Raw genomic sequence first — 25177 nt, forward strand, 5'->3', positions numbered from 1 at the left:
AGCATCAGCACTGGGGAGAAAGAAGCATTTACAAGCATTTGGGAAGACTGTTTCCTTGGTGGTGTGGAGGTTGAGTGAGAAGGGGCTGGACCTGGTGGCAGGGAACTGGCTTGAGATCATAGTAGCAGCAGCCCTGCAGCCTGCGGCGTTAGTTCCCCATCCATGCTGGGGACTGGAGCCCTGCTGATTCCAGCCAGCTCTTTGGGAGGCCGTCTCATCTAGTAGTTCTGCACTTGATCTTTGAAGCCAAACTGCCTGAGTGCAGGCTGTGCCAGTTTCTTAACCTCCCTAGGCCTCAGTGTTTTCATCTTTCGAATGGTAAAATTACAGATATTTCCCTGATCATTTGTTGTAGGGTTTAAATGAGTCAGTGCATGTGAGGTACTTAAAACCTTACACACAAACTTAGTGCATAGTAAGTGCTATATTGTTATTTATTATTAATGCTCAAAAATGCCTTTATGTAGTTTGAGTTGACTCGTTTAATAAATATTAGCTGAGCTCCTACTATGTTACTATGTGCCAAATACTGTTCTGGGTGCCGAGGATACACCAGCGAGTGAAACAGGACAACCCCCTTTTACATTCGATTGGGGGAGACAGAATAAATAAATACATGAAATGGGTGTGTAGTAGGGCTGAGAGGGGCCCACGGGATCGTGCACGACTTGGTGGGCCACATTAAAAGCTTTGGGTTTTATTTGCCTGAGATGGGAAGTTATAAAGATATGACAACGTTGAGCACCCATTTTGGGGTCAGAGTAGCTCTGTCAGGGCCGGGTACCTGGTCTGTATCCAATGGGTAATAAATTATTGGTTGTGTTTGTTGTTACCCATCATCCTGTCTACAGGAAAGCCATTCTGGGAGAGGGTGTGAGAAATGATCTTGACAAGGAGAATGGGGTCCTCAGAAAAGGGATGCGTATTTCCCTTAGCATGGCAAAGGCGTGTCCAGGAACAATGGTGGTGACACACACCATTTCCCACCTGGCGGGACAGCACGCCCCACGCCTCGTGATGCTGAATTGGCTGATTTGTGTTCTGACCCATCAGTGGGTCCTCTGCCTGGCGACATCTCCGTTGTCCTCTCTCGCATTCTCTGCAGCACAAGTGAGCTTGTTGGCTAAACAGGGTGTTTGTGTGTTGCTGTTTTCCCTCTGCAGTGTTTGAGAACAAAGATAAGATTGTGATCATCATGGAATATGCCAGCAAAGGGGAGCTGTACGATTACATCAGTGAGCGGCGACGCCTCAGTGAGAGGGAGACCCGGCACTTCTTCCGGCAGATCGTCTCCGCTGTGCACTATTGTCACAAGGTATGGCTGCGCCTGGCCCGCAGCTTTGGCCGTAGATGGTTTTTATGGCACTGCATGATTTTTTTTCTTATTATAAAAGTGATATCTGTTCATGGGAGCATGTGTGGAGAATTTATGAACTAGAAAGAAGAAAATTGCCATCACCCACGATTCTGGAATCCAGGGATAATCCATTTTTGACATTTTTGCTTGTTTCCTTTCAGTCTTCTTCTTCCTCCTTCTCACATTTATTTTTTTATGTAAACTTTTAATTTTGAATAATTTTAGATTTACAGGAAAGTTTCAAAGGTAGCACAGAGAGTTCCTATCTATGCCTTACTTAGTTTACCCTAATATTAACATCTTACATTTCTGTGGTACATTTGTCAAAATGGAGACACCAATGATCTTTTTCTGTTCCAGCATCCAATCTAGGGTACCACAATGGATTCATTTTTACATCGTTTGTGTCATGCTTTTTTACTTAATACTTTAAATGTTTTCCTATATTATTAAAAATTCTTTGTAATTCTTGATTGTTGGACATTGAGGCTGTTTCTAGTTTCTGATTATTACAAATAGTGATCAGTGTCTTTATATATGAATATTTTCCTCTCATGTGAATAATTAAGAGAGATTCCAGAAGTAGAATTACTGGGAGAAATGTTCTTGAAACCTTTCTATGCTCTTGGTACCTTTTCTTGCATAGGTTACCAACATGCACGTACATCTTATTGCAGCACACCTCGATGGCATGTGCTCAGAAGATAGCCACAGCCAGGCTCATGCCTATAATCCAAGCTAGTTGGGAGGCTGAGGGGGGAGGATTGCTTGAGCCCAGGAGTTCAAGACCAGCCAGGGCAACAGAGCAAGATCCATCTTTAAAAATTTGTTTTAAAAGTAACCAGGCATGAGGTTGCACACCTGTAGTCCCAGCTGTTTGGGAGGCTGAGACAGGAGGATCCCTTGAGCACAGCAGTTTGGGGCTGTAGTGAGCTATGATGGTGCTACTGCTCTCCAGCCTGGGTGACAAAGTGAGACCCCATCTCCATAATAATAATAATAAGAAGAAGAATAAGAATATAGTCACAGTAGAGCCACTCTTGGTTTCTAGAAAAGGCATAAAGTACACAGATAATTACAAGGCATGTCTCAGCCATTATTGTTATTAATCATTTTGGCCATGGTTTTCATCTCATTCAGACTTTCTCCAGATCTGTCACACCCTGAACAGTCATTTACTTTGAGGATAATGTGACTTGAGTCCAACAGGGCATCCAAAACAGAGTCAACTTCTTCATATAAATGATCGCAACATGGGGCCTCCTGGTTTGTTAAATATTGTGTTTAATTGAGAGTGGCTCTGTAAGTAATTAGAGAACAGTTACTCAAATCTAAAACCCTTAACCCATGTGAACATTATTTGACCTCTCTTTGTTGACTCAAAATGTGCTCATGATTTGAATCGTATAATATTTTGTATTTCCTCATGAGTTATCATTGTAAATCACCACAGAGATGATATTTTTGTTATTTGAAGTGTATGAACACTTGGATTCTGTATGAATGAGGCTTTATTAGACTCATTCCATCTTATTATGAAAACCAGGAATGCAGCAATGTAAACCAAACCAAACTGCTCTTGATGTTTAAAATTAATGGAATCAGGTGCCTTGTAGTCCACATCTTTCTTCTAACAGACTTGGTTTTGTGCATTTCTGAATTCAGAAGGCCTCCTTGCAGGCTTGAATTAGAAAAAGATTAGTAGAAATACATGTTTTCATTTCTCCCTCTGAGCAGTGCTTTTGGAGATATTAAGAATGGTCAAATGAAAAGGAAAATAAACAAGAAAGAACCACCCATAAACATGCCTGTTGGTTTGCTCAAAAGAGCAGCTTTGATTGCAGTTGTCGTTTATGCTGAATGATGTTCAGAATCATTCAATGTCCCCCGCTACTTGTCCACTCACCCCGAAATAGCCAGTTCTTTCGGGCCCACTGCTCTTCCCATGCCCACCCACCCCCTAAAAAGATAATTGGGTCTTAAAAAAGAATGAAGAAGGCTAGTGTTTACTGCTGTGTAGACCAACAGCCTATTGGCTGATGACTGCTTTTCACGTTTCAGCTGGCTTGCTGCTGGTCGTTGAAGTTCAGCCTCCAGCCTTGCCAGAGTTTGCCTGAATGGAAAGGTCAGGCAGGATGGCAGCCACCTGCTTTGGTCAGGCCAGTGGTCCCGGTCTCATTGGTCTGCTCTCATGCTTCACCTTTCACCCAGCCCTGAGTCCTGCTGAGCAGAGAGGGACTTTCTGAGTCTTCTCTCCAGGTTGCTTAGGAAATGTTATCCTCAGGACAGATCAAAACGGGTCGGAATAGATTGAGCCAGATGTCTTTCCAGCATTGGGTAGGCAGGCAGGCACACAGACAGACAGATGAGGAGTGCCTGTGAGCCCCACAAGTCTTGAGTCCCCGGCAGAGAAATCTGCTTCTTCCCTGGGAATCCCATCCAGACAGACATTGTTTGCCGCTGCCTGGGATGATATTGCTTTCACACAGTGGAATTACATTCCGACAAAGAATCCCCCTGCTGTTTTACAGGCTCTGGGGGAGAACAGATTCCAGTCATTTTTCCCTTAACCACACAGCAAGTGACTAATGCTCTGCTGTCGCTGGTCGGTCGCTGGCGGGGGAGCGTCAAGACAGTGAGAGCAGCCTGAAGGATGGAGGCGAAGACCACCGGGCTGGTGCATTTCTTTAATCTGCCAGACATTTCCCTTTGCGCACCCTCCTCCTTCCTCTTTCTTTCTTGTTCTCATCCCAGCCGTTCCATTCAATTCCCTCTTTGTCTTCTCATTTCAGAATGGTGTGGTCCACCGGGACTTGAAGCTGGAAAATATACTGCTCGATGACAACTGCAATATTAAGGTAAAGCTCTTGCCTCATTGATTGATATGCAGGGCCTGGGTCTTGCAGCTGGATGGAGGCTTAACCTGCTCCAAGCCGCAGCCTGGAAATAAGGCAGCCACTTCCTACCTGGCAGGCCGGTGGGGAAGAGTCTCTTTGCTTGAGCTCTAAGTCCAGTTCAAACAATTAAATTCGACAAGCAGTTATTGACCTCCTATTATATGCTGGGCATTGTTCTTCCTCCCTGGGTAAGATGAGATGACTAAGATACAGTGTCTCTCCTCAGGAAGCTCATAGTCTAAAATCATCACCATAACAATACTTTCAGCAACCAATACAAATTTCATATGTATTTTGTATTTTTGCCTGATATCACTTGAATTCAATCTTTACAACAACCCTACAAGGTAGGTACTGTTAGTTACATAATTTCACAGATAGGGAAACTGAGGCACAGAAAAACTAAGTAATTTGCCCAAGGTAATCCAGTGGTAAGGAGTGGAGTTGGGATTTGAACCCATGTCTGTCTGATTTCACGAGCCCAAATTCAAGTTGCTTTGCTTGATTTGCTAGCAGGATCCTAAATTATTTTAGAGCTGGAACTCTTTTCCTGGATATTTCTTTGTCACTCTCCACCCTGTCTCCTACTTCTCCCTCTCTACCTTCCCACCCCTGAAACCAGCCATGGACCTGGGAAGCTGACCAAAATGGGGATGGTGCTTGCTGTTGGGAAATAGCAAGTGCTGGAGTTTACTCGCACGGAGAGTATTATTGCTGGCTGCTGCTGGAGCTGGAGAAAGCTCTCCTGGCCCACAGGGTTCAAGTGCCTCCAGGGGAGCCCTCTGAATGTCCTTTTGACCACGTCTACAAAATAAGCAAATACGGTTTCAAAATAAACGGAGCTCGCTGCATGGGTTTCATTATGAAACAGCCTTAGTACTCCCGGCACCAGCAGGAGCCCTCCAATTGGCCGCTGGTGACGTTAGTGGCTTATCCCTGGTCCCTGGACAAAGCATGGGAATGATTTTTTTGTTGTCGCTGCTATCAGTGGAGGAGCGTATGATGAGACTTGTTTCCTTGCTTGGAAGGATGGAGTTGCTTTGGTGTTGGGATTCTCTGTACAGATCATGGCGGCAACTGTTAGTCACCATCATCCTTTGAGAGGCCCCTGGAAGCCATGACCCAGTGACCTCTTGCTCTTGCAGAGTGGTTGACTGTAGTCACATGTAGTCCATAGAATAAGCAGGAAATAGTTGGTCAAAGTAGTTCTCCATGGGAATAGGAAGTGGAACCTTAGGGTCTATTTCTGGCAAAGTGGTTGGATTATTCTAGAAGGAGCACTGGTTGTACAGTTAGGAAATTCTGGGCTGTATGGCTTACTAGCTTCTTGACACTGGGAAAACCACTTAACCCTGTTTCCCCAACTGTAAAATGGGGTAACAGTACTACTCATAGGCCTGCTTAGAGTAGTGAATGAGACACTCTGTGTTTAGTTTTGTAAACTGCTAAGCACTCATGTCCAAATGAGTCAAAGTTAAAAGCAGTGGCTTTGGAGTTAGATATTGCAACCCTGCCCCTTAGTAATGGCAGGATTTGGGGTAAGTTTCTTGATGACTTAGGCTTTAGTTTCCTCATCTGTCAAGTAGGGATGCTGGTTCCTGTCTCTGCAGATTATTGTTTATTTGTTCATTTCTTTTTCAATGAGTATTTTCTGAACTGTTACTGTGTGCAATGCCCTGTGCCCAGTCCTGGGGAGTCAATAATAAATGTGAAGATTTTAGACAATACTACAATCAAAGCAATTCATGCTTAACTATTACTATACTGGGAACCTTCTTAAGTGGCTGGCCACTGGAGAGGGAATTGAACTGGAAGTCAGCTGCTCTGAAGGTGCCTACCTAGGTCCTGGGGAGTGGTGGTCAGGCCATGGCTGAAAAATTGGTCCTGGTTTGAGGGCCGCCACGTTTTTCTAAGGGTTTGTGTCATCAACCTTATTGACTTCCTCTCCAGATTCTTCCTGCCACCTGCCCTCAGAGCTCAAAACTAAATGTCGCCTTTACAAGGCCTGGAATGTGAGCCTCTTGCCTAGGGGTTGGGTTCTATGGTGCAGTGTGACCTCTTGGTCCCATGATGTATTCCCAGAAGTGATAAGACACATAGCTTTCTATGAAATCATAGAATTCCCTAATGGAGGAACAGAATGATTAGAATTCTGAAAGCAATTGTGCAGGGCAACAGTGAGGCAGGAGCCCAGGAGAATGGCTTCATTTGTGTAAGCAAAAGGGCAATGATGTTGGGCCTGACAGTTCCCCTGCACCAAGTTCTTCAGCCTAGGGTCCCTGTGCATGATGGAGGGGAACAGCACACACACAAAACAGTATTATCAATTAAGGCTTAGGCATATACCTTTCCTTAAGAATTTCTAATCCTGGCATTTCCCAAGGTAAAGCACGGATGCGCATGCACACATACGTCCCAAAGAGAAACCAGATCTTCCCATTATCAACACTTTTAAATTCCTTTCCTCTTTGTTCAAGGAATCCTTACTCAGATCTGAGAATCCTACATCTTTAAAGAACTTTGGGGGTCATTTTCCAACCCCTTGTTTTAATGATTAGACCCAGAAAGTCTAGAGAATAATGCCTACGATCACACAGTGAATCAGTCTAGACTAAATTACTGTGTCTTTGCATCCCCAGAGTGTAGACTAGTGCTTGGCACACAGTAGGTACTTCAAAATGGTTTGACTTTGGAATAAAGGAATGACGAGCCAGGATTAGAACTCATGTGTTTGACTTCCAGGCAAATTATCTTTTCATCATCTCCCATCCACTTGCAAGGTTTTAAAAAAATGTGATTCAGCTGGTCTTGATTTGTCTTCTGGTATATTCTCAACTCTTCCTGACTCAGCATTTTGCTGAAACATATTTAGAAAGGACCCTTGCTGACAAAGGCAGGCAGACACATGGCCACAAGCTGGCCTCTGTGCTCAAGAGAGCCCCTGCCATCCGTGTCTGGACCTGGGGGACCACGGACACAAGAGCCACCAACCAGCGGGACATGAGCAGCAAGGTCCTCTGTTGGAGCCCCCTCTGGTGCCTCTCTAAATGTGGATCCATTTTCCACGTTTCAAGGGTGGAGGACTTTGGCCTAGGAAGCCTATATAAATGCTACTGATTTAAACTTGTCACATGTCGCTGCAGTGGTGGGGAGAGCCATGTAGCTCATTCCTCTCCCCTTCCCTGCCTGATGTTGATTTGCAGAGAGCACATCTGGCATTGGAAATTATTTATCTGGCCACTGCGAGAGGGTGTGGCTTCTAAAAATATTCACACAGTCGGTCAGCAGAAAGAATGAGAGCAATGTGCTGCTTTGGGCTGCATTCCGTACTCTGGAAGCATGTCTACTAAAATAGACACCCAGAACAGCACTAATTTGCAATTAATACAAAACGGGCCAAATTCACAGCCCACTCTCTGGGAGAATGGAATGCTGACAATTCCCATAGAAGGCTCCTGTAAAAATGTCTTACAATGAGAAGAGGTCCAGGCACCAGGGTCAGCTGACCTCCTCCAAGAGGGCTGGGAATCTGGTGAGCTCCCAGGGCTCAGAGTAGAGGGGCATAGGGGAAATGGCCTGCTGCCCCTTATGACAATGGAAACGCAGCTGCTGTGGATAAGAAAAGAAGCTTTGAATGGCCAGGGCCAAGATGAGATAGAAACCTCTGAAGCTTAACAAGACCAAGTGGGGCAGCTGAGAGTCAGCCTCTGGGCTTTGATGATATGAATGGGAGAGCTCTGTGTTCATGCATGAATTAATCAATTCATGTGTTGTGTGTATATATCCATGCATACCTGCAGTCGCTCATCCATTCCTGCATTTATTCACTGAGGAATTGAACATCTTTTCTGGGCAATATTTATTTGATCAGAAATATTCATTAAGGTCCTACTGTGTACTTGGCCCTGTGCTGGGGATTTAACAGTGAACTAGCTGGCCAAATTTCTGTCTTGGAACTCAGGATCTAGCAGTTGTTAAACTAGCAGTGATAATGAGCCGTGAGGAGGATACAGAAGTCAGTGAAGAAGAGAAGGTACCTGCTCTAATAAGCTTAAAATTCCAGTTGGAGACACAGCAGTAAATAAATAAACACATACTGTGATTGGCTGGTAGTGAAGAAAATCCATGCAGGATGAGAATGAAGAATAGAGTTACTCTTTTAGCTAGAGTGGTCAGGGAAGGCCCCTGGTATAGGACTTGAATTCCTGTCATCCACCAAGCTCTCTCTGGCTTCTTGACCTTGGCACACATGGTTCACACTGTCTGGAATGCTCTGCTCATTCCTTTTTGCCCGCTCCTTCTTTGGGGTCTCTGCTTGAATGCCTCTTCTTCCAGGAAGCCTTCCCTGATCCTCCTCCCTTGGCAGGGCCAAATGGCCCTGTGTAATGTATTCTGGAAGTGCTGAGCAGGAAGCAGTGGGTCTGTCTGGCTGGATGGACCAGAAAGCTTTCATGGAGGAAGAGGGATTGAATTGGGTTTTGAGGGATGGGTAGGAGTTTGATAGTAAGGAACATGATGACGGCTTTTCAAGAGGAAGAAACAGCAAGCACAGGAACACAGCATGACGACTAGAAAAGGAAAGTAATGCTTACTGAGCCCCTGCTAGAAGCTAGAGCCCCATGCCAGACCTTCCACACCTATTTCATTTGGTCCTCAGAATGTCTCCACCGGGGTGGGTGTGATTACATCATTTTACAGACGAGGAAGCTCTTGCAGCTAATAAGTGATGGGACTGGCTACAAACCTATGGCTATTTGACTCTAAAGACCAGACACCTGATGAATTCTACCCTCTACTCTTACTATCCAAATTTGCCCTACCTCTAAGAGCACATCAAATGAGGGCACTGTTTGGTCCATGCTTTGGTCAGCCTTACCTTGTCTGCAGGCAAGCTTGCGGACAGCTATCCCTGTGGGAGACTCTCCAAGTGCTAATGGTGGCTGATGGCCAGGCTGAGTCATGGTGGCCAGAGTAGCCATGCGGGGATGCCAGGGCTGTGTGCTGTGAGCTGGCACTGGCTGCTCATTAGCATCCATGGGAGCTGCTGCTTGGACGCGCCCTCTTTTAAGAGCCTCCTCACATTGTTCCTGGTGGGAATTTCTTTTCTTTTAAGAGAGGCAGCATGAGCTTAGATCCTCTGAAGACAGAAGCCGACCCCACTCACTTCTGCTCCTTGTTCCACTCCCTGCCTTCACTTCCTGGTAACTCAGGAGTGAGGCCATCTTGAGTGAAGCCACAGTGATCAACTCCAAGGCCGGAAAGGAGTTATGGAGTGTACCCTCCTGGATGGAATTGCTGTCTTCCCGAAGAGTTACGCAGAAAGTGCATTTCCTCGTCAGCCACCTGACAGCAATAACTCCCCTTTATGTAGCACTTTACAGCTAAGGCAGCTGTTCACCAATGTCTCAGGCAAGCCACTTCACCACCCTGTGCCTCAGTTTTCTTACCTGCAAAATAAGGATAATTTTAGAATTCCACTATCTGCAATCTTCCAGATAGGGTGGTTGTGAGAATTTACTACATCAATATATGTAGCACTCACAGAACCGTGTCTGGCACATAGCAATGCTGCTACTGTTACTTTTATTTTTAGAGACAGGGTCTTGCTCTGTCGCATAGACTGGAGTGCAGTGGCACCATCATAGCTCACAGCAGCCTTAAACTCCTGGCCTCAAGCAGTCCCCCTGCCTTAACGTTGAAAAACACTGGGATTGCAGGCATGAGCCACCACACCCGGCCTATTTTAATTCTTTTCTTGTTTAATCTGGCTTTGATGTTCACAGCGCCAAGTGATTGGCGGTATTGCAATTCCATTTTCCAACAAAGGAATCTGAGACTCAGAGAGGTTAAATAAAGTAGTCATAGCTAACATTTACTGAAGGCCTACTGTGTGCTAGGTAGGCATGGTGTAAGCACTTCTATGAAGCAGTTTATTTGGTTTGATACCAGCACTTCCAGGTAGGTGACGTTATTATCATCAACCCCACTTTACAGATGAAGAAATGCAGGCTCTGAATGGCTAATGTGCAAGTGCGTATTATACACTGGGGCTCTTGTGAAAATGCAGTTTTAGTGGATCTGGGGCAGGGCCTGAGTTCTTCAGGTTCTGAAATGTTCCCAGGTGATGCTAATGCTGCTGGTCCGTGGGCCAGATTGGAGTGGGGTGGGATTAACTAAAGTGCCTTGGGTTAGATGGTGGTTAAGAGGTGAGGCTGAGATTTGAACTCAAGTACTCAAACCCTGAATCCTTTCCTTTTCCCATCCTGTGATGCAGCTTCTCACTCTGAACATGCCTGTATTATAAATGAGTGATAAGATCTCCTGGCTCTTTAATGGGCAGTGGCTTTAATGCTTTTGGTTCCCTGTTTGCCTGGTCTAACAAACGACTGTTAAGTCGGCCAAACCATCAGCCTTACCATAATGGCTGTAATTTATAGCGTCAGCTGGTCCCAGGACTATTCCAGGAGCTTTACATACGTATTCTCTACTCTTCTTACCTACGTGAGGTGGGTTCTAGTCTGAGTTCCATTTTGCAGATGAGAAACTCGAGTGATTTGGCAGGTCCCACCCATCACCTAGCAACGACAAAGCCACGGTTAGCCCCAGGTTCTCCTGGACCCAAAATGTCTGATCTGTGGAGTGCACCACACTTCTCTTAAACACTGCAGATGACTGTTAGACCATCACTAATTATTATCATTGCCATCAGCATCCTTTCCTATCAGTTAATGTCAGCAAGGTGACACTTCAGTTTTCACCAGATGAGCTCATTATAAACAGTGTTCTGGAGTTAATCCTTTTATGGTGGTAAAATATATGTAACATCAAACTTACCAGTTTTAGGTACACCGTTCAGTGGCATTGAGTATACTTATATTGTGTAAGCATTACCATCATCCATCTCTAGAATGTTTTCACCTTCCCCAGCTGAAACTCTGTCCCCACTGAACAGTAACTCCCCTTTCCCTCTCCTCCCAGCCACTGGCAACCTCCATTCTATTTTCCATCTCTGTGAATTCGACTACTCTAGGAACCTCATGTACATGGAATCATGTATGTCCTTTTGTGTCTGGCTTATTTCACTTAGCATAACATCTTCAGGGTTCATCCGTGTTGTAGTGAGGTTAATCCTTTTGAAATGTGAATGAATAATTACTTCCTCATTTGTCTTTCTAACCCCAGTTTTCATGCAGTGGGGAACACCTCTGGAAAGGCTTGATAACAATAAAAACTCCAAATATTAAAGACCCGAGCCTTGAGTTCCAGGGCTTCTTTCGAGAACTGAGGCTGAACTGAAGAGCACAGGGCAGGGGCAGAAGGTGGTTCTGAATCAGTACGGGGCAGGGGAGCAGTCAAAACATCGAGCAAAAATGCCAGCTAGGTACCTTCCTCCAAAGCTTGCCTGCTAGTGTGTCAGTAAAATTCTGCAGCCCAGTTGCCTCCTTGCTGGAGAGTCATCCTCTCCATTTGCAGCTGATGTTCCGTTGGAGAAACTGTATGGCTTGGGAAGACCCATGTGCTCCTTCATGTACTTGCTGCCGTTCTTTGCAACCTTCAGCAAAACTTCTTATGCCCTGGAACCTTCAGCTGCTTCACTTTTAGAGTGAGGGGGCAGGATTAACATCTCTCGGGGCTCTTTCAGGTCAAAGTAATTCTGAGATGCGATTATTTTTGTTTTATGGTGTTTAAAATCAATATTTCTCAAATTTCAGTTTGTCATCCTTTTCATGGGTTTTTGCCTTTCCGCAGTATCCTCACTGCTATTTTACTTAATATTTTTGTTGAGTTCAGGTCACTTTTTAAAGTTCTGTCTATTTGAAAAAGAAGCCCTAAATAATTACCTTGTGTGGAAAACCAGTATCACTTACCATGAATAGAAGATAAGCTCAAAACTAAGTATAATGGAAACCAAATAGCATTATGAAGTTCCAGCTTGATGTTGGTTGCTGCTGCAGGCTAGGCCCGAGGCCTGCTCTCTTTGGTAAATACTAAAGAGATACTGAAGACACGCCAGTGCCCAACTGAGACCTTCTTCTTGACTTAATCCAAAGAACTGAAGGTGAATCCAGAAAGGAATGAATTTTGCATTTTATTATTGAAAGTTATTTAATTCCATTATTATTTGGCATCTAAAATTTCTCCATTTCTTCACCGTCAAGAGTCCCTGGCATTGGGATAAACTCTGCTTCTAGTCTAATGAAGGTAATTAACTCCCTGGATTTAAAGTTGGAAAGCAAATATATATTGAGCTCCAACTCTGGGCCAATTACTGTTGTAAGGACTTTACATACTTTATGTCATTTAATCTCCACCATGACACAGTAGGGATAGACACTCTTCCTAACGCTATTTTACAGATAAGAAAACTGAAGCTTCAGAGAGGTTTCATAACCAGTGGCCATTTCCCCTCTTATCAATAGTTGATATAAGTTCCATATGGCATTAAATCTTAGAGCTGAAGCCTAAGTTTGAATGGCTCAAGATTTGAGAACGCTCTCTCTCTCTTTCTCTCTCTCTCTCTCTCTGTGTGTGTGTGTGTGTGTGTGTGTGTGTGTGTGTTAATACTGCTTTCCCATCGAAGTGCCAAGAACACAGGCTAATCTAGATTTCTATTAATCTTGTGTCAGTGGCAATGACAGTTTTACTGGGAGAGGCTGATAAACATCAGTCTGCGAGGATAGGAGTGGGCCATAACATAAACACACTTCTCCAGAATGGCTACAGAGCAAACGAGGCTGCCCAGACTCAGAGTGAAAACTCCTGGCATAAGTGTGCGCATGTGCAGTGGGTGCCTCTCACATGCACATGTATTTGGAAGCTCATATGGGGCCCCAGGCACTGCCAGGAGGGAAGAGAATGCATTTTCCTGTGTGTAGCCATTCCATGCCTCTTCTGATTGACAGGGCACACTTCATAAAGCTTCCAACCAACTTCCTGCAAGCAAGTCAGGGGCCTTGATAAGAAAATGGAATTCAGGGCAATGAAGTGCAGTCTGAGCCCGGAGAATGCATTTTCTGAGGCTGGTTGTACACCAGCTGCTTTCAATGACATTCCATTCATTCAGGGATGACTTTTACAAAATAGGCTGCTTCTAGGGGCTGTGACCACCACAGAGCCTCAGTGGTATTCAGGCTGGGCTCTCTCTGGGCATGCGAATCATGCAGCTCATTTCCAAGCCTCAAATGGAAATCAGCTTGGAGAATGACGGAAACCTACAGGGGCTCAGCTTGCAAGGCTGACTTAGAGTGGAGTGAAATATGCAGGTGACCCAGGGGCAGGGTGGCACTGTGGTTTGAAGCTTTAGAGACACGGGGGTTTATATTGCTGCATATTAGTTACTCATCTCCTTAAATGAGTAACCTCAACTCTTTAAACCTCAATTTCCTCATCTGTTAAATGAGTTTTTCAAAAAATTTGTGGTAAAGTGGACATAACATAAAACGGACTATTTTAACCTTTTTTAGGCATGAAATGCATTCACATTGCTGTGTAAACCAGGTTTTTGTTAAGATTAGATTAAAGAACGTAAAATGTTTGGAGCAGTACCTGATAATTGGAAGTTGTTCAAAAAGTGGCAACTAAGTTTATTATTCTTAATATTATTTTGCATTATATATTAATTATCTTGTGCTTTTCAAAATATAATGCCTGTTCCAGTGACAAGTGTTTCTTGGGTGTAGGCAGGTGCTAAGCAGTGGATGATACAAAGATAAGGGGAGGATGTGGAACCTGCCAACTGCCTCAGGAAACTCAGAGTCTGGTAGGGAAAGCAAATATATATATGTATATGCATGTATATATGTGTATATGTGTATATATGTACATATGTGTACATATACATATATATGTAAAAGTGCTGTCATAAAAGATAACACATAAAACACTTCAAGAAACCAAAGGAGAAGAGAATGATTCCAAGGAGTGTGGAGTACAATGGAAACAAGGCTAGGTGAAACACTTGCATCAGACTTGAAGGTTATGAAGCACTGTTACACTCATGGTCTCATCTTTTTTTTTTTTTTTTTTGAGATTGAGTCTCGCTCTGTCGCCCAGGCTGGAGTGCAGTGGTGTGATTTTGGCTCACTGCAATCTCCGCCTCTCGGGTTCAAGTGATTCTCATGCTGCAGCCTCCTGAGTAGCTGAGATTACAGGCACGCACCACCACGCCCGGCTAATTTTTATATTTTTAGTAGAGACAGGGTTTCTCCATGTTGGCCAGGCTGGTCTCGAATTCTTGACCTCAAATGATCCGCCCAGCCAAGGTCTGATGTCGATTGATTTCTTTTTCTTATTATTCTCATGATAATCCTGTGAGCTAGAACAGGAAAGGGATCATGGATTTCCATTTTCTCGTGGGTAAACTGAGGCTCAAGGTCATTAAGTAACAGATAGGAGCAGAGTTGGGGCTGAAATATGATGACTCAAAACCCAATGCTGTGAGTCAATTAGTCCTTTTCATCTTGAGTCACGAGACAGGCAAAATACAGTTCCGATCAGTGTGTGAGTGGATACAGAGGTGGTATCACCAGTTGCGTAGGTCAGGGTTTTTCTGCAGTGTGATATGCACACCACCGCAGATGCAGTATAATTGGGTAGAGCACAGAGGGAGAATTCTTAAATTAATAGTTACACACTTTAATGTTCATCAGAAACATCAAGCCAGTGATTTTGTGAATGTTATTTCTCAGAGCAAGTCTAAATTAAAGTTTAAATAGAGCGTCCATTTAAAGAGTAATTTCTAAGTAAGTCACAGAGCTTGTAGTCTGCAGATTTGGTAGAACTTGTGATGGATGCCAAGGACTGCAGCTAGGAAACACTGACCTGCTTGGGCTGAGTGGTCCTTTATGAAGACTCAGGGCTGGAGAGAAAATGGCGATCCAGCCAGCAGACCCACCCAGGTGCCCTTCATCCACTCTGTGTGCTGTGTGGTGTGAATTGAACCAATACAGACATAATCCGGAATGCTAACAAGTCTCCCTGGGTCTTGCTTCTCTTTGTAGATTGCTGACTTTGGGCTTTCCAACCTGTACCAGAAGGATAAGTTCTTACAGACGTTTTGTGGGAGTCCACTCTATGCATCTCCTGAGATTGTCAATGGGAGACCTTACCGAGGGCCAGAGGTGAGCAACTTGCCCAATGTGTATAGGGCAGGGGAGGGGAGGGAGAAGAGGGAGGAAGGGCAAAAACTGGATTCGAGAAATGCTTAAAAAAACAGAGCCTAAAAAAGCAAGCAAGGAAAACGTTTCCTCGTACAATTATAAAAGCAGTAATATATACTCCTGGGAGGAAATTTGGGAAACCCAGAAAAGCCTAAAAGAGAAAATAAAGGTACCCACCATCCCCCTAGAAAAGGTAATCACTTAATACTTCTGTGACTTTTAAACTTTTCCCAGTGTAGATCTCTGCATTTTGAAAATAATTGAGATCAAGTTAATAAAAGGCAAGATATACATATGTATGTGACACACACGTATATCTTGCCCTTTACCGTCAAAACTATCTTGTGACAATTTCCAAATTCGTTATTAAAAACATGATTTTAATGACATTTTATCGATGAATACACCAAAATTTGTTTAATAATGTCTAGATGTGAACATTTAGTTTTTTCCCTATTATATCAAAACAGACAAAACAAACAAACAAAAAATTGCCTCGCTCTGGAGTAAATATCTTTTTGGTATATATTTGTGGCAGCATGCATATCTGACTAAGGAAATACATTTTAATGACATCTTCTAATTCATGAGAAATACACTTCCTTACATGCTAGCGCTTTCAAGGGCCACTGTAAGATATGGGTATGTGGAAATTTTATTTTGAAAATGAGTGAGTTGTGAGTGATGATTCTCTTTTTGAAAGATGGTTCTCTTTTCAGAGAAGTTCATCCACTCAGTATCCTTTAAATAGCAGCTGCTCAGTGTGTTGAAATGTTTTCTTTCAAATATTTATGTGTTTGAGAGTGTTTGGGGGCAGGGCTGAAGGCTAAAGAGAAGGATGCCAAGACCATCTATTAACTGCAATGAAGAGAAAGTCTTTCTAAAATAAGAATGTGAGGGAGGAGCCTAGAACTCAATTTACAAACTTGTAGAAACTCGACACTAAATTTCTCATAGATAATGAATATTTTGGTCTTTGATGACCTGTTTTTGAGGTTCCAGGCTGGCAGTCTGTGATCTGGTCAGCAAACTCCTTTATTTGGCCACCTTAGTTTTTATTAAAAAAATTGAACAAACATGTATTAATTGGGAGATTTCATGTAAAAATTTGGTTTCTGACTTATCTTGTAAAACCAAAGAATTGAGCAGTGCTGGGCCCACATTACTACATGGCAGCAATTGGCTAAGGAGAGGCTGTCTGCCTAAGATGGGTGAATGTACTGTACAGTTTGTCTCCATCCCCAACACTCTATGTCATAACCCCAATTCTTTCTTGCTTTGTGTATATCTGTTGTTTGCTTGGCTCTCACAAGATTTCAGTTTGTAATTCCTGATTCATTTGAAGAAAGTGCAGGAAGGAATTGATTCCTGGATTAGGAATGATGAGCCCCACATCCCAGTTTTAACCTCTGTCACTGGGGCAGGGGCCCTGGAGAAACCATTTAGGTTCTTCCTGCCTCAGTATTCTCATCTGTTAAATGGAGCTGAAAATAGTCCTGGCCCTAACTGCTTCACAAAATTGTAGTGAGAATTAAAGAAGATAATCTGTTTAAGAAAGTTCTTTACTAGTTGGGACCACTGGCCTCTGTTCAGAATGGAAAGGTCAGGCCCTATAGCAGGTCCCAGCTGCATTGCTATCAGGTGTCAGGCTGCACTGGGAACCTGTCTTCCAGGTGCTAAAGTCAGTTCCTGGGGGTGTTGGGGGTGGCTGCTCACGGGCTGTGATGCTAATGGTTTGGAAGGCATCTTGGGATCTGTTTCCCAGCTCTCCTATATGTGCTGTCTCTCTGCTCTAGGTGGACAGCTGGGCCCTGGGTGTGTTGCTTTACACTCTTGTTTATGGAACAATGCCCTTCGATGGTTTCGATCACAAAAACCTCATTCGGCAGATCAGCAGCGGAGAGTACCGGGAGCCCACGCAGCCCTCAGGTGAGTGCCCTGTGGAGGGAGGGTCAGAGGTGGAGGGGAGAGAGATCTGTTTACCCAGCTCTGATTTTCTGCTTTTGTTTTAGTATGTCTATCTGGAGTCACCGGGTTTTCCTCTTCCTTCTTTCCAGAAGTGTCATCCTTGGCAAAGCTGGCTTATTAGGCTGCTTTCCCCAAACCTTCCCAAAGGAAATTTTCAGAGCACACGTTCTAGGAGTCCTGTTTGCTTGCTGTGTGGATCTGGGCAAGTCACTTAATCTCTTTGGATTCAGATTCCCACCATAAATACTTTGGAAAAGGTATTAGATGAGGTCTCTCCCAGTCTGAGTAGACATAGAAACCACCCACCTGAGAATGTAAATACTGTGAGGGTGGCCACTGCTGTGTCTCTCATTACTGTGCCACTGGCATGGGACACGGCTCATGGGTACTGTCTCATTATTGATTTCTGCATAACAACTCTACCCCATCTGCCCCTACAAAACAAACTCAGTGGCTTACACAACCATGAAATCATCTCTTTCACCTCTGTGGGTTGGGAAGTGCTCTTATGGCCTTCCTCTCCTACAGTTGTAAGCAGCTGGCAGCTGGGGCTGCTGCTGGGGCTGAACAGTGGACCTTCCTTGGTGCTCTCTGAGGTGCCACCCCACAGTGGCAGCTTGGGGTTCTAAGAAGGAGGAATAAAAAGTTGCCAAGCTTTCTTTCTTTTTTTAAAATTTTTCTTGAGAGAATGTCTCGCTCTGTTGCCCAGGCTGGAGTGCCAGTGCCATGTCCATGCTTGTACCCAGATTGTGTCACATCTGCTGTGTTCTATTGGTCAAGACAACCACGGTCATGAGCTTCATCTCTTGATGGGGAACATCATGCGTGTATAGAGAGTCTGTACAGCTGGCCATCATTGGTCATTTTTGTTAACAAATAAAGTTAACATTGGCACTTCATTTATATACATACTATATATATATATATATATATATATATGTTTATCTGTATACCTACACATACACAGTTGATTCCCATTCATAGTAGTTATGTTTTACAAAGTTGCTACAAACACTGAATTTGTGAATACTGAACTATTGCTCCTAGGGGAAATAGAGGGTTAGGTTCCTGAGAGCCTCTGCTCACAATATTTTTGTTAACTGATTGATAGATAACTTTGTTTTATGTGTGTCTCTGTTTAAAGACACCTTATTTAATCTGTATTATTAATTCATTAACATCAAACTCAACAGCCAACAGCACTGTAACTCATGCCTGAACAAAACTGATCTAACACAATTATCTTCTCCATAAGGCACATCACAGCCTTCTTGAGCTTAGGAACACTGAACAGTGCTTCAGCACTGTTTTGGGGGGGTATTTAAAAAGAGGAATCACCAATAAAAATTCCAAAAAATGTGAGAAATACAGCACTAAATAGACTGAGAAAAGGACAATTTGTATAATAGTATGAGAACTGAAATAAGAAGGCAGAGTGTTGCCTTGTTTGACCTCAGCTGTGAATACATATGTGTGTTGGGGTGACTCAAATTTTTTGCTGCTCTGTGTATATGCAAAAATGACTGCAAAAGAGCTGTGAATATTGATTTTGAGGTTACCAATAAATTTTAGCAAGTAGGCAAATTTGCAAATACAGACTCTATGGATAATGAGGCTAGACTGTTGTATGTATATATATATATATATAGATATGCATTATCTCTCTCTATATATATAATTTATTCAACAAGCCAGCCTGTTCTTTTTGGAGAAATTCAGAGTGACCTCTAAAGTGGTCTTCTTTGCCTCACCAGCTAACTGATGCCAATGCGGTTCCTGGCACATTGTAGGCGTTCAAGAAATATTTACTGAATGACTGAGGATGATCATCTTGGTACTTTTCAGGGGTGTTTCTTGCCCCAGTCCCTATTACCAGGCCTTTGCCAGCTTCTCATTCGCCTACATAAGCAGCTGAGGGGAGGTGGCAGCTTCCAAGAATATAATTCACCCCAATTGGGGGAACACAGTTTGAATCTAAAAGTCAGTTTATAAGCTTTGAGAGTCAGTTGGTTCCTGTGGCCTTCTCAGCATCCCTTTAGGGGTTTTCCGTAATTCTCTGGCAGCAGAAATTTGCAAGTAGAATTTTCAGACAGGCTGTGAATGGGAAGCAGATATAGATCACTTCTCTGATCTGACAGCTCAGTAGAAGGTGGCTTATGTCAGAGAGGGAAAGGAGGCAAGCTCACTGAGTGTTGGTCTCAGAACCTGGCCAGGACCTTGGGGCGAGGCCAGCTTCGGAGACAGCCACGCTTACTGCCCAGGTGTGTCAGGTAAGTGCCTCCGAGCCACACTCCATGTTCTGCCTCTGGCATGCTTTCCCAGTGACTGCAGGTGCTGTGTGTTTATACAAGCCCACCTTTGGAGGAATAAAGAAAGCCACGGTCATCTACACCTGTTTTTCCTCTGGTAAAATGATATTCGCCAAAGGAATGCTGGGGTACCTCTTAGGGTCAAGTCTGGATTTTTTCTTGGTTACCTGACCTTCCACATTTTCTAAAGATTCAAGATGATGAAAAGCTTAGTAGTTCTATGACGTTTCCCCACTTACAGGGAAAACATGCCATGATGCGATGGCACCCTGGCCTGTGGTTCCAAGTCTTGATTATGCTTTTGATGGATGGTCTGAAAGGCTGGGGCTTCCTGCTCCATAATGTGGCTGGACCAGGTCTCCAGATGGATTTTTCCTAGAGGGAGTGTGTGTCTTTCATCACTCCTGGAGGGTCCCACTATCGCAAAGCCAGAAGCTCCCACATAATGCCCGATTCTTTTTGTCCCTTGTCCCTTAGATGCTCGAGGACTCATACGGTGGATGCTGATGGTGAACCCCGATCGCCGGGCCACTATTGAGGACATTGCCAACCACTGGTGGGTGAACTGGGGCTATAAGAGCAGCGTGTGTGACTGCGATGCCCTCCATGACTCTGAGTCCCCACTCCTGGCTCGGATCATTGACTGGCACCACCGTTCCACAGGGCTGCAGACTGACACTGAAGCCAAAATGAAGGGCCTGGCCAAACCCACGACCTCTGAGGTCATGCTAGAGCGGCAGCGGTCACTGAAGAAATCCAAGAAAGAGAATGACTTTGCTCAGTCTGGTCAGGACTCAGTGCCTGAAAGCCCATCCAAGTTGAGTTCTAAGAGGCCCAAGGGGATCCTGAAGAAGCGAAGCAACAGCGAGCATCGCTCTCACAGCACTGGCTTCATTGAAGGTGTAGTTGGTCCTGCCTTACCCTCTACTTTCAAGATGGAACAGGACTTGTGCAGGACTGGTGTGCTCCTCCCAAGCTCACCAGAGGCAGAGGTGCCGGGAAAACTCAGCCCCAAGCAGTCGGCCACGATGCCCAAGAAAGGCATCTTGAAAAAGACCCAGCAGAGAGAATCAGGTTACTACTCTTCCCCAGAGCGCAGTGAGTCTTCAGAGCTATTGGACAGTAATGATGTGATGGGCAGCAGCATCCCCTCCCCCAGCCCCCCGGACCCAGCTAGGGTGACCTCCCACAGCCTCTCCTGCCGGAGGAAGGGCATCTTGAAACACAGCAGCAAATACTCAGGGGGTGCCATGGACCCGGCCCTGGTCAGCCCTGAAATGCCCACACTGGAATCCCTGTCAGAGCCTGGTGTCCCTGCCGAGGGCCTCTCCCGGAGCTACAGCCGTCCTTCCAGTGTCATCAGCGATGACAGCGTGCTGTCCAGCGACTCTTTCGACTTGCTGGATTTACAGGAGAATCGCCCTGCCCGCCAGCGCATCCGCAGCTGTGTCTCTGCAGAAAACTTCCTCCAGATCCAGGACTTTGAGGGGCTCCAGAACCGACCCCGGCCCCAGTACCTGAAGCGGTACCGGAACCGGCTGGCAGACAGCAGCTTCTCCCTCCTCACAGACATGGATGATGTGACTCAGGTCTACAAGCAAGCGCTGGAGATCTGCAGCAAGCTTAACTAGCACTCCAGGGTGCTGGGGGCGGGCAGGGGTACGAGGGAGGAAGGGGAGCAAGACTTGAACTCACAGGCTGGTTACCTCTTTGCTGGCCATGACAACAGACTGAAAAAGGATTGGCACTGTCTCACTTGGCCAAGTTTGCAGCCTTGAGCCAACACCTAAAAGGGAGAGGTGGGCTCTTCTGCCAGTTCTGCCAATTGTCAGTCAGAATTTGGGCCCTATTTGGCATTTGCTTTATGGCACCTCCTAGAGGACCAGCTGCCCAGGGGAGGTGGTGTTGACTGGCACTCAGTGGGTGGAGAGGAAGCGTATGGGGAAGGAGCATTTCCTTAGAAGTCATCCAAATGCTTCTGGAGGAGGGGCAGGAGACACTTGGCCTGTTTGCCTTGGGTGAGCCCAAAGAACTTGCCCCTTTTATCCTTGCATTAGCAAGCTAGGTCTGGCTGCATGGAGCTGGCAAGTAGATTTCAGCAACTTGAGCTTGAGTTGATGATCAATTAATAGTGGCTGCCAGTTGTGCTGGTGTAAGTGGCCCAACTCATGGGGAAGGAGTCCTGTGATTGACTAGTAATGGCTACCACAGGAAAGGGAAGGGGAAGCAGTAGCACTAATGCTATGTAGTTGTCATCTTTGATCTGGCTAGGCCCTGGGAATTGGGTTTAGTCATCCTGTGGGATCTGTGTTAACTCTTTCATGCCACTGGTGAGGCATTTGTTAATTTGCTACTCAACTTTGAGGAAAGACAGGGCCTTGGTCAGAGAGAGAATGCTCTGAACTCTGCTAAGGACATAGAGTCAGCTCATGGTGATTTAGCTCCTTGCTGTTCACCTCCTCTTTCCTGATGTCTGCCTTGCTCTACAGCACAACCTCTTGAGGGTGGACAGGGAGAAAGATGATGGTGTCAGAGGTCAAAACTATTATATATGACAGGGCACAAGATGGTCTGTGATCTTTGCGCAGATGAATGGAAGTTGATGCGCACCAACAAGAGGCAACTTGTCACTTTCTTTCTCAATATTAACTGGAATGCTGCCTCTTGGGTTCTCACCTGCATGGATGCTTTGAGTTGGACGTGATACTGTCCATATTCTCCAGAGGATTACCTGGCTCAACCATTGGCTCTGTTCACCAGTGACAAATGGTTTCCCCAACCACTGAGTGTAGCATCCTCAGAGGTAGACAAGTTTGCTTCTAGGGAGTTAGCACATAGATGGGATATTGGGATGAGGAAAGGAAAATCAGGTAGATGGTGTTTTTTCCCCCAAATCTAAGTATTCTGTGTCATGGTTTTAAACTTTGACATGAACTCCTGGGCTTTGGGGGAAAAGAAAGTTTCATTCATTTAAATGAATAAGGTGTTGAAAGAGTGCAGGGGGTTGGGAGGAAGCATGTAAGAGAGGGGGAACATTTCCTTAGATGTCACCCAGATGGTTCTGGGGGAGGCAGAAAAGAGGTGCAGCAGGACTCTTAAAAAGTAAAAAACAAAACAAAACAAAACAAAACAAAACAAAAACACACACACACACTAGATATGTAATTTCTAAACACCCAGATCACAATGACAAGATGCCACTCCAACCATGGGACACCTTCAGGATACTAGGTTTGGACTTCCTGGTCTCTTTGGGATGACTTCAGATTCTGCTGGCCAAGGCAAATTGAACTCATTTCAAGATGGCCACCACTGGTAGCCGTGTAGATAGAAAGGAGGACTGGTCTTGGGAACATCTTTGGAAAAACCAATAAACAATAGTTCTAGGGAGATGAGAAAAAGTTAACCTTACAGTGCTAAGAAAGTGCATTAGAATGGAATTGCCCTTTCCTTAAGGAGACAGTTTGGTTTCTCCCCTTGCCACCGGCTCTGGTGTTTTGGCTTATGCATTCCTTCAGGTTGAGCTGAGCAGTGTGTTATGGGAAGCTGCTCAATTTCCTTTCATTCAATTCCACCTCCTTCCTGAACTCTAATAGAGGTTAAAAGGGAAAAAAAAAAAAATCTGTAGATAGCAAATTGTGTGTGTGGGGGGGTGGGGGTGTGGGTGCATGGAGGGCAACCTGCAACTCTGAGCTCCCTACTTCCTGCCTCATTTCACGCAGTCTTTTCTGAACAGCCTATGCTGCTGCCCTGCTGGCCCCTTGCACATGGCAGCTGGCCGTGTCCGTAGCTGTCAGTATGACTTAGATCTAGCTCCTACCTACTGGTTGATGTGTTTTTTCCTTTTGCCAAGTGATTGAGTCTGTTTAGTAGTTTCCATCGTTCTAGCCTTTAAGTAAAAATGACACTATTGAGGAAAGTCAGTCTACTCCCTTCTTCCTCCCCCCAAACATGTGTTTTCTTTTGTCAGGAAACTCAGCCAGTGGACTGTGGCAGAGAAAGTCCTCCACTCAGAGGCAGAGACTGAGTTAAGTCATAGGTGGCCTTAGGCATCTGCATTATGGGATTAAGTTTTCCTTCCAGTGAGGGCTGGAGGGATGAATTAGCTGGTGACTGAAGCCGTGCTTAGCTCTGACACTCTGCCAACATCCTCTGATTCTAGGTGTGATGTTGACTGTCCTTTCAAGGAAAAACTTGCAATAGAGGGAAAAGCCATTAAAGCAGCTCCCTGCTTCATCATTAAGTCCTGTCATCCCTACCAGCCAATCCCAGTCAAAGAAGTTATGCTTTATTCGCTTCTGTGGAATTACAAGTGAGAGACACTTTTAGGACCTGATCGACAAAGCAGGAGATTCACTGTCAGTTTTCCTGGTCCTCTCCTTGCTTCTGTGGGCCTTGCACCGTCTTAGTTTACACATCTGCCAAAGGGGTAGAATTACATTTCTTTTTACAGGTAAATTTCAAGGCACAATCAGTTTTCAGGAAGTGCTTCAAGACCCCAGGTGAAATGAAAATGCTAAGTACCCTCTGAATTGCCATCCCTGTTACCAGGTGCTGCTTCTTCAGATGATGGGGAGCACTTTTCAGGGTGAAATTCAGGTGAGTTTTGCCCAGGCCTGCTGTCTTGAGTACAAATGTGAATGATCGACTAACTGCTTGTTGCCAAACTGGAAATGTTCTGTAGGGATTTACTGGCATGGTATCATTCCTAGAAGAAAAAAAGAGAGAAACTTGACTGCACATTTAAAAAAAAAAAAAAATCCATGTTGTGACTTTTATTTAATTTCTATTTTTTTTTTTTTTTGGTAATAAAAAGTTGACTTTTTTATTTGAATTTGTCTTTTTTATTTATTGGTCTGAAAGGCATTTCAAAGGTATTATAATAATATATTGGTGTAATTTAATTGGTGCAACATGCTTTATGGCTCCTGTCAAAATTGGTTTTCACTCATTTGATTGGTTTGAGCCCAGAACAGCCTACAGGGGAAAAACAAGCTGGATAACCACCCAAAGTGTTTGTATTTTTGTTGGAAACTGATTTTTGTTTCATTTTGGTTTTTGTTTCTGTTTTTATTTTTAAATTAAATAAATTGCAATGAACTGAACCAGAGACCTTGCTTCTTTATTTGGTGGTTTTTCTGAGTCAAGTAAGTGACAGAATCAATGTAAGTTAACAGAGACCTACCCAAATGAGCTTAAGCACAAAAGGAATTTATTCGAAGTTCTCAGAAGAGGAAATGCAGCTTGCAGTGCAGCTGGAATTAAGAATTGGAGTGGTGGATTGAAGAGGACAGTATACCCTCTTTTCTGCTTCTCTTTGCATATCAGCTTTCTTCTCCTTTCATAGCCTGGCTTCCACTCCCTGATTGTGGAACCCACCTTGGCTTATCCCGTAGCTTCCAAATTTACATGTTTTCGGTCTTGGTTTCCAAAAAAGGCTACACACCAGGTTCCTTAGTTCTGAACTGGAGACGTCATCAAAGGCTA

At 44.5% G+C, this 25177-nt stretch overlaps 1 protein-coding gene across 2 annotated transcripts in view; it reads left to right on the forward strand.

Moving 5' to 3' along the window:
• Positions 1 to 24795, forward strand: part of NUAK1 (NUAK family kinase 1) — a 75643-nt gene extending 50848 nt beyond the window's left edge. For both annotated transcript variants that reach the window (XM_032168821.2, XM_032168822.2), the window contains 5 exons: positions 1164 to 1315; positions 4150 to 4215; positions 15255 to 15374; positions 17210 to 17342; positions 20168 to 24795. In XM_032168821.2, the coding sequence (XP_032024712.1) occupies positions 1164 to 1315; positions 4150 to 4215; positions 15255 to 15374; positions 17210 to 17342; positions 20168 to 21321 (1625 nt within the window). In that variant the 3' untranslated portion in view covers positions 21322 to 24795. The remainder of the gene's footprint in view (positions 1 to 1163; positions 1316 to 4149; positions 4216 to 15254; positions 15375 to 17209; positions 17343 to 20167) is intronic.
• Positions 24796 to 25177: the final 382 nt, after the last annotated feature.

The sequence above is a fragment of the Hylobates moloch genome, unplaced genomic scaffold (genome assembly GCF_009828535.3).
Source record: "Hylobates moloch isolate HMO894 unplaced genomic scaffold, HMol_V3 SCAFFOLD_12, whole genome shotgun sequence".
Classification (NCBI taxonomy): domain Eukaryota; kingdom Metazoa; phylum Chordata; class Mammalia; order Primates; family Hylobatidae; genus Hylobates; species Hylobates moloch.